This window comes from Cynara cardunculus, assembly GCF_001531365.2.
Source record: "Cynara cardunculus var. scolymus isolate 2C chromosome LG 2, CcrdV1, whole genome shotgun sequence".
NCBI classification, from domain to species: domain Eukaryota; kingdom Viridiplantae; phylum Streptophyta; class Magnoliopsida; order Asterales; family Asteraceae; genus Cynara; species Cynara cardunculus.
The window spans coordinates 11,038,323-11,048,428 of NC_037529.1; the positions used below are offsets into that span (position 1 = coordinate 11,038,323).

At 31.6% G+C, this 10,106-nt stretch overlaps 1 protein-coding gene across 1 annotated transcript; it reads right to left on the reverse strand.

Annotated features, from left to right (window-relative positions):
• Positions 1-4,455: 4,455 nt before the first annotated feature.
• Positions 4,456-7,869, reverse strand: LOC112508231 (reticulon-like protein B21). Its single transcript, XM_025113023.1, has 9 exons — positions 6,773-7,869; positions 6,643-6,696; positions 6,440-6,542; positions 6,269-6,343; positions 6,034-6,190; positions 5,855-5,924; positions 5,618-5,683; positions 4,829-4,951; positions 4,456-4,755 (listed from the first exon to the last, which is right to left on the reverse strand). Exons 1-9 carry the CDS (start codon positions 7,848-7,850, stop codon positions 4,586-4,588), a joined length of 1,896 nt encoding a protein of 631 aa, XP_024968791.1. The 5' UTR covers positions 7,851-7,869; the 3' UTR covers positions 4,456-4,585.
• Positions 7,870-10,106: the final 2,237 nt, after the last annotated feature.

The window sequence follows — 10,106 nt, forward strand, 5'->3', positions numbered from 1 at the left end:
TTTAAAATAATGATGGCAACCTGTCAACCCTACCCAACGGTTGGGTAGGGTTACACTTTGTAACGAGTTAGGGTTTGAGCTGAGATTTTTTCAAACCGTCATAAATGGTTGAATTGTTTAAATGCTTCAAACCATAAGTAAACTCCGAAAATATTGTCAAGACAATTATAATTGTATAATTTGTAAAAAAAGAAACATATTTTAGTTAACATATGATTATGTATGTTAATAAGATAAGTGTGTAAAATAATAAACGAAAAAGTAAGAGATATAATACAAAGTAAATAAATAACTAGGTATAAAGTGTGTATTAAAAATAGTTTTGTAAAAAATTACGTATTTATAGTATTTGATGATATGATTAAATCCAAAAATATTCAATATTTGCTTCATTTAAATGTATTTATAATGGTATAATTTCTATAAAAAGAAACACATTTTTAAACGTAGTTCATTAATATTTGATTATGCATGTTGATAAGATAATGATGTAAAATGAAGTTTTAAAAATGATATAGAACAAATTAAATGAATAACTATAAGACTATAAGTATATATATGAAATATAAGTATTAAAAACAATTTCATATTATTTATGATATATAATAATATGATCACATTAAAAAAATATTCAATATCAGGCTTACTTTTTTTTTTAATTAACCTGGATATCCAACCCGCTATGCGAGCCGACTAATCATAGGGCGACCACCTGCTTTACAAATAGCCCGGAGTCACCGCATTTGAACCTCCGTGACCACAAGGGGATTTTTATTTCTCCTTGGATTTGAACTTGAGACCTCTATCAGGCTTACTTTAACGGTATTGAGGAGTAGATTATAATGATTTAATTTGTTAAATGAAACATACTTTAATTAATATATGGTTATGTTGTGTTAATATGATAAGATTATGTAAAATGAAAAATGAAAAAGTAAAAAGTAAAAAGATACAAAATGTAAATAAAAAATAAAAAATGTTGAGGATTGACCTAGGGGTGTTCATCTAAACCGTCAAACCGTCTGCACTGCACTGCAATGCGGGGTTTAAAAATTTTGCAATGCGATTTGCAGTTTGCATTTTACCAGACTACACTATACGCAGGCATGAGAATGGACCCCGACCCGTTGGAGAACCCGATCCACCCGTCCCGATCGGGACGAGGATCCCCGTTTATCTCAAATCGGGGATGGGGATGGGGATGGGTATTGGTACTCCATGCCCCGTACCCGTTTTATATATATAGGAGCACGTTCAAATGAAAATCGTGCATTTCTAAGAAACCGTGTAAACCAATTTCAACCAATAGGAAAATTCTATTTTTTTCTAATTAAATTTAATCAATAAGGGTATTTTGGTCATTTACAATATTTTCTATTAAATATGGAAGTTATTAATAAATCTTAATTAATGAAACGTAATAAAATAAATTGTATAAATGGTAACATTTAAATATTTAATTATTATAATATAAAAAATTTGAATTTGATATATTGTTATGAGATTGAATCTGCAAACGGGTCTTAAAGATTGAATTGCATTATAGAATGAAATCGTAAATTATGGTTCAAATTAAAAAAATAATGTTAATGAAACATGTTTCATGAAGGTGAAACTGGTTCATGTTGGTGAAACTGGTTCATGTTGTAATTGATTCATGAGTAATATGAAATCGTTTCATGGTGAACCACGTTTCAGTGATGGTTGTAGTTGATCCGTTTAGTAGAAAAAATGGAACATGAAACGGGTGCATAATTTATTTGGTTCATCATGAAATAATTGCATGATGAAACAGGTACATGATGAATCTGCTTCGAGATCTTGAAGATTGTAAGGCTTAAAGGAAAGAATGCATCAAATCATGAGTGAAATAAAAAAATTAATTTACATGAAACATGTTTCATGAAGGAGAAACTGGTTCATGGCGTAATTGAACAATGAGTGGTTAACTGCTTTCATGGTGAAACTCGTTTCAGTGATGGTGTAGGTGATCCATTCAGTAGATGAAATGAAAAATGAAACGGGTGCATAATGTAGGCGGTTCGTCATGAAATAATTGCAAGATGAAAAATAAATTAGTTTCATTAATAATAATAAATGTTAACGTAAAAATAATAAATTACTTTACAAAAAATAGATTAGTTTCATTAATAATATGATATACATGATATGGTTTCCTTGAATAAATGAATATTTGGTTTTACCCTTTTACCCTTATCGGTATTATAAAATGTATTTTCAATTTTTTTATTTTTAATTTTCTTAAATAACCTTAACCATTGATCAAGAAAATGGATGAGTGAGATTGGTTTACACGGTTTACACAAATGGAGGTGGTTTTTATTTGATCGCTCATATATATATATATATATATATAATTTATATCAACTAAACCGGTAATTCATAATTTCCTATTTTCTAACTAGGTTTATAATCTATAATTGTTACTTTTTGGATGTTTATATGTAATAATTTGGATGTCAAGTCAAAATACAATTACTCGATAAATTTTGTATATTACTCGATATGATTTTATATTACTCAATATCTTTTGGTACATTTGACTTTAAGTTTTTTTTTTTTTTTTCGATTAAATTGATTTTTGTTTGTTTTAGGTTATTAGTTATTATATTATGTTGTGGTTTCTTTGTATTAAATTAAATTCATTTTTCTTTTAGGTTTATTGAAAATGTTTGAGATTTAAACATGTATGGTCTCTCACATATTTAATTCAAAGTAATTTATATAAACGGAAAAAAAATCTATATTTCCCCGTGGGGGATGAGGATGTGATTATATTCCCCGACGGGGATTCGGACAAGGACATGGATAGATATAGAGATAAATAATCGGGGACGGGGACAAGAATTGAGGTCCCCGCCCCATTCCCATGCCATAGTCTATACGGTGCATTTTGTCGTTTTGAGTTGTCAATCCTCGGTTTAAACCGCACCACACATTTTGTATATATATTTTTAATGTATATTATACATATATAATAATTAGGCTAATTTACATAATACCTTTAGTTCTTTTGGACTATTTTTAATTATTTAATATCTCTACTTTTCTTAGACTCTTTTTAATTATGTAATATTTTTAGTTTTCCTAGACCATTTTTAATTATGTATATGTATTTCGGAATCAAATGTTTTTAAACTTTTTATTTGTTTGACTACGGTCGCGATATCATTGATTTAATAATAAAGTTTTATCTTATAATTATTATATTATAGATTTAGGTGGTGTTTGTTTTTTAAGAGGTGCTGAAGTCTGAAGTCTGATTTCACTTCTGATTTATAAGAGGTGGTGCTGAAGTCTGAAATCTGAATCAGTCAGACTGTTTGTTTTTACGTCTGAAGTCTGAAATCTGAATCAATATAAACACGAAAAAAAGTCTCAAAACGACTAGAACCAATATTCATATTGCATTAATTGTGTCGCCATCATCCTTTGCTCATTGGTTTGATCATACTCAGAAAATAACTCATATATAGGAGAGATCGATTTGTAGAGATCGTTTTGGATAGATTGGTAGCTTGAGACCGAGCGAGAGATCGATATGGTGTCTAGATCGTGTGATGTGGGATAGATCGGTATGATTTGGTAGCTGGAAATCAAGCGAAAGAACGAGAGATTGATATGGTGTGTGAATAAGAGCCCATTAAGAGTAGGGCTGTAAACGAACCGAACGTTCAGCGAACCGTTCGTGAACCGTTCGGCGGGAAGTTCGTTTATGTTCGTTTATTTAATTATGTTCGTTTACGTTCGTTTATGTTCGTTTACGTTCGTTTATGTTCGTTTATGTTCGTTAAGACTATTCGTTTATGTTCATTTAGGCATGTTCGTTTATGTTCGTTAAGACTGTTCGTTTATGTTCGTTCGTTTACGTTCGTTTAACTTGTTAACGAACGAACATGAACGAACACGAACACATCGGATTTCTAAACGAACGAACATGAACACAATTATTTTCGTTCGTTTACCGTTCGTGTTCGTTCGTTTGTTCGGTTAAGTTAAACGAACGAACACGAACAAGCCTCCGTTCGTGTTCGTTCGGTTCGTTTACAGCCCTAATTAAGAGTTTAGACTACCACTTAAAAATTCAGAGGACAATAAGAGCTTTTTAGCTCTTATTTTAAAAAAAAAAAAAATCAAACGGTCTGAAAATAAAAACGAACAAGCCCTTAATGTGTGTTAGGTACAAACCGTATAAACCACATTGTATTTTGCGCCGGTGCAGTTTTTTACGGTTTGAGGTACATGCAGTGCGGTATGTGGTTTGAATAAGTGTTTAAATCACATATCCTTTACGGTTTACAGTTTGGCTCCAAACCATACCAAACAACACCGCGCCCCTTGTTTAACCATTGAATTTGGTTTGTGAAGGGAAGTAGGGTATAAAATCTAGTAGGAGGTATGTTTATAAACCTCTAACTAAAATAACGGTATTACGAGAACATGAAACAAATTTCATCCATTTTCTTCCCGTATATTAAATTCGTCGCAAAACCATCCAAAATATGAATTTTTATTCCTTTATAATACAACTTATTTCTATATCCTTGTCGTCGAGCTGATCAGATCAAGTTCTTTTTCTTAATTTCTTGCTTTCCTTTGGCATGAGAACTTTTGCGTTTCTTTGTTCCTGCCAAGAACTTTGATTCCTTGGTTGCGTTGGTACTTCTTCCTCAATATCTTCGTTTTTCATCATGGATTGTTGATAATATTTGAATGCAACCAACAACATGAACACTGCATGTAACCATGTTTCAAATCATCAACAGAACTTTTGTTAATTGATTCTTCGCCGAAGGTATGTATTTACCTGCCCAAGTACGAGCAATGATTGAGGAAAGATTCCAAACAAGGGTGAAAACACCAATAGCAACAGCTTTCTTTTGAGAGCACGATTCCCATGCATCCTTGAAGCGTCGAACCCAGAATGTACCTTCAGTTGTGTGTGAAATACTCTGTCAGAGACATTTGGTGCAAAAAATCGATTTTAAATACCCACAAAATGAAGATAGGAAACATATATTTATAAACTACGATTAAGTCAACAAACTATGAAGTTGTTGACTCTTAGAATCAATCGTTTCTGGATTTGCATCACCTGCAAATTCGAAGAAAATAACTAAAAATTTTGTAGTGACGAAAGATTAGAAAATGCTAAATATTATATATTATATATATATATATATATATATATTCCATAATTATAATATTTTCTCAAGAAGAAAGTGTTAAAAAGCCAAATGTGATGATGGGAAAATCTAATGACTACAGCTACAACCTTAAAAGCATCAAAAGAGCCGTTGGGGCATTTCATCAAACAGGTGATGTGCAACTTCACTAGATTTCCAACAGTTACGAGTGGAGATGGACCCACGTAAATTATTGTCAACACAAGCAGCTAACAAGCAGCTAACAACCAGCAATAATGATGAACCGATCCGGTCTATTAACTTTCCGGTCTCGAAGTGCTTGAATGTTTATACAGTACAAACCATCAATGCGTGGCAAAGATTTCTTGGATGAGCAAGTACACAGCTCAAGGACAGTACTCAGTGATAATATAAAGGCAAATGCAGGAAACTCATGTGATTTTTTTTACCATATGCAGTCAGTTGAGAAGAATAAGAGGAGCATATCTTAGGCACTGTAAAAACCCCAAAAAAACCTGCAAAAAATCAGCAAGAATCCCATCAGAATTCAAGAAATTCGATTCAGGAACTGAATTCCTTCATAAAGGTTCCTGTTTTCTTCATCATTAATGGTGGAATCTTGATTTGCAAGACTCAAAATGATTGGATTTAATCGAATTTGGGTGAAGAAAAATTACTAAACTGACCCATTTTCGCCAATTTCCAAATGGTTATGGAGCTGCCACATCTTGCCAAAACAAATAGCAGAACTGCCAACTGTCAGATGACACCGAAAGTTTCTCACATTCTCACAGATATTGCAAATAAAGATGAAATTTGCATCAAAATCAGTGAAAAAAATGAAAAAAAGAAAAGAAAAAATCACCTTCATTGTAGTAGCAGGATCACCTGAAAACAGAGCTTTGATTTTCAAAAGGAATTCGTTGATGTAAGGGAGGAACAATTTTAATGCCCAAATTGCTTCTTCTTCACCAAGAACACATTCTTCATCATCTGTAATATTATCTGCTTCTACAACACCCCTGTTTTTCAACAAGATGAAGATCAAGAAAATCTTGAAAAAATGGTGTCATGTTTATGAATGTATGTGCATGAGTTACCTGTAAATGAAGGATCTGAAGATGAAGATTGCAGCAAGATAGATGAGACCCAGATATGAAATTACAGAAATAAAACTGAAAAAAGCAGATATACAGAGGGTTGTTATGAAATAGGATGAATATATATATATATATATATATATATATCAAAATTGCCATTAATTTGCTAACCTGATATTGAGATCTTGAGTATATGATGATGAAAGAATAGAAAATGTCCCAAAACCAAAAATTAGTGCTGATTTTGATGCATCTCTCCACATGATTAAATCCACTGAAACAATTAGAAGTCATGAGAAGTTGAATTCAGTGCATGAAGATCAAGAATCGCAATGTAATGATCGGCTTGAATGTTGAAATTTGAAAATACTAACTGAAACTGTGCAATTTGCTATGGGATCTGGGAACTCTCTGTGATGGGAATTCATCTGCAAAATTGAAGATGAAATTGAAGTCAGATTGATTGAATTGGGAAACGAGATTCAAGAACAGCAGAATACTTGCTTGGTTTTGAAATGATTCTGGGATGATTTACAACAGGAGGAGGTTGTTTTCTGATTGTTCTTGAAACGGGGTTTGATCTTTCATTTCGCTGATGAATTTTCTTTTCTTCAATTACGACATCTGGGGACTTCTTTTTGCTGATTGTGGAAATGGGTTCCATTTCTTTAACAACAACAATGCTTCTTTCTTCATTAATTTCTTCATTTTCCTCCATTGTTGCCTTATTAGAAGCTAGTTCATCTTCTTCATAATCTTCAGCATCTAAAATCTGAGGAGAGATGTCTTTCCTCAAATCATCTGTCATCTGTTTCTCCTCACAAACAACACCTAATTCATCTAAGCTTTGACTAGAATCAGATCTATTATTCTTCATCTCTTTATCATCTCTGTATTCCCCCTCAATTTCTTCAACTCCATGGTTGGAATCAATGCTAATTTGAGTTCCTGTTGTTGGCAATGACTTGACTCTCTCAATTCCATCACTTAAATCGCTAGTCGTACTTCCTATTCTTGATAAAGATCGAGTCTTTGTGGTCCTCTGAACTGGGCTTCTCTCGATGGAAACACTCTGTTCCTTATTCCATTCCAGTCTCTCCTTCTTCATCTGAACTGGGCTTTTCTTGATCCCATTTCCATCCATGGAAACACTCAATTCCTTACTCAATTCACTCAACATTTTCTTGTTTTCAGATCTAACCTTTGGGATCTGAGCTGGGATTCTCTCAGAACCACCATCAGATTTCCATGTTTTCCTCTTTCCAACACCACCACCGACTCCATTAGAGCTCTGTTTGGATCTCAAACCCACCTTCTCCATCTCACCAGTAGTCTCAGTTTCAGTGGGTTTTTCCATTTCTTGTGTTTGATTCATATTCTTGTCATCACCATTGAAGACTTTGAAGCTACCTTTCATTCTACTCTCCCAAACAGAACCCATCACCACCCCATTTCTTGATGAATTAGCTGCTACCCTTTTTCTTTCCAAATCCATTGAACTATTTGATTGCTGGTAGTGGCTTTGAGATGAAGAAATGGCAGTTGGTTTGGTGATGGTTGTTCTATTATACTCATGAACCATTGAGATCTCTATTATTATGTTATGTGGGAGTGAAAAGAGAAAGGAAAAAAAAAGGGCAGGGGACAGAAAGGGTCTTAGCCCCTTGTCCAAGGCTTAAATTGTCAAATTCATAAGAATGTACAACATTTGATTCATATGGTACAAGTCATTAAAGCCATGATCCAATGGATTTAGGAAGAAGTAAGCCATGAGTTTAGTCACTTTCTTGGTCTCTTTTCTGCTTGGTCCCCACCCCCTATTTCTTTATGGTGATGGAGTTTGTATGTGAATTTGTGGAGTAAATGTAGTCATATGTGGTCATTAATGATTAGGCATTTGGATTAGGGAGCAATTGGGATTTATTCCTCACACTTTATTGTACCTTGCTATTACTTGTTTAGTGAAAACAATAAATAACTTTACTTTCTTAATTACTGTATTTAATACATTATATTTAACAGAAGTTCTAATCGTTTTTTTAATCAAGAACAATAACAACGAACAAAAACGATCCTACCATCTGCCACTCTCTGAAGCTCAACAAAGACCCACATGGGCTGCCATACCAAACAAAAGAACAAAGGACCAAAATCATGCATCTAACACGATGAGGCAGTCGGGTACAGTACCATGACACCCAAGATCCAGCGAAAACTTTAGCATGATGAGTCATGAGATAACCAACGAAAAAGACAAGCCGCATATTGAACAACAAGTCATCAACATCGTCCAAATTGATGAACACATTTATTTTGAGAGCTCCAAATCAAATACAGGGAGATCTAATTTTTGAAAATCTATTAGGAATACTTGTATTCAATTATATGAAACGAGATATTATTAATGATATACTAGAATGGTACTAGCGTAATATAGCGAAATACATTTTTCTTTTAATATTTCGTTTTATTTTTTGTCTGTTGATATAATATGGTTTATGTGATTTTGAGAAAGATAGTGTTTTTACTTTTGAATAAAAATAAATTTGAAAAAATATATCGATATTAATATCAAATTAACTATTTAAAAACTCATTGTTTTTTATATAATTTATTTAATTCATTTTTTATTATAATTTAATTTAGCTCAAATAGTGAAGTAATTTATTTTTGGCTTACGATAAATTTTTTATAAAGATAATGATTCTGTTAGAACTCGATAATTATCCTAATTATATTTTAGAATTTTTATATTTTARAATGAGATGTTTATCATCTATTTGATTATGTTTATCCGCAGTTAGTTACACGAATTCAAACATAAAGCTTTAATAAGTTCTACTTATGTATAATTTACTTGTAATCTTGATTTTTAAGTAATATGCATCAATAAACAGTACTTCATGCATAACAAATAGTTTTTAAGAGTTTTTATCAAATGCTTTATAATATAGTATAGATAGCTCCAATCAAGCAACTCCTTATTATGTTAAAAATATATTAAAAAAAACTTAACATAAATCGTCATATTTGATTTTAGTTTTAACTTTTACTGTAATTATTTTATCTGATTTTTATATTAAAACAACCAATGTGATTCATTTTTTGTTGTTGTAATAATATGGATTAAATTTTAATTTGAAAAAATTGGAGTAATAATTCACATTTTGTAAGTACATGTTTTATATTTTTGAATAGATTGTTAAAAAACAATTAAAAAATATATTAAAAAGGTGGCATATCTTCATGAAGATCTACAAAAGATTGGTATGATGAATGAGGGTGCATGAGAAGTAGGGTGGGAGTAGAAGTAAGGAATCACTACTTCAAGCTCATGCTAAAGTGTAATTAGTAATTAATTAATTACTTAGTAAAAAGGTAAATCATCATCACAATTCATATGAAAGAGAAAGAGATCTGCAATCTGCTCAAAGCATCAAAGTAAAGTGTAGTTTTAAAAAGGGAAGCATGTTACTCATTTTGTTTTAAAATAAACATATACAATCGTCATTTTTATTTCTATTAATAAAGTAGTATTATCTTTATATAGAGAGAGAGATAGAGATTGTTTCAAATACTAACCAATATTTTTGTATTAATTTTATTAACCAAGCTTAACCAATTATATTTTATCTTTTCTTTAGGTTCACATATAACTCATATATTAATGACAAGGGTAATTAAGTAATTTGTTATTTATGTAACTCCCAAATCATTAATTGGGAGTTACAAATCTAAAAATCTTAATAATTGATGATTATGTAATATTGATATTTTTTTTATACGTGTTCATGTTTTGTAATTTCGATTTATTTTATCCATGATGATATTGATTTTG

What these genes read in the sequence shown, in the direction of transcription:
- LOC112508231 (XM_025113023.1), bottom strand. Translation starts at nt 7,850, where the DNA reads ATGGTTCATGAGTATAATAGAACAACCATCACCAAACCAACTGCCATT. An exon ending in TTGGAAATTGGCGAAAATGG is followed by an intron (nt 5,684 to 5,854) that starts GTCAGTTTAGTA and finishes GATTTTTTGCAG; the next exon opens with GTTTTTTTGGGGTTTTTACA. An exon ending in CATTGCTCGTACTTGGGCAG is followed by an intron (nt 4,756 to 4,828) that starts GTAAATACATAC and finishes GGTTACATGCAG; the next exon opens with TGTTCATGTTGTTGGTTGCA.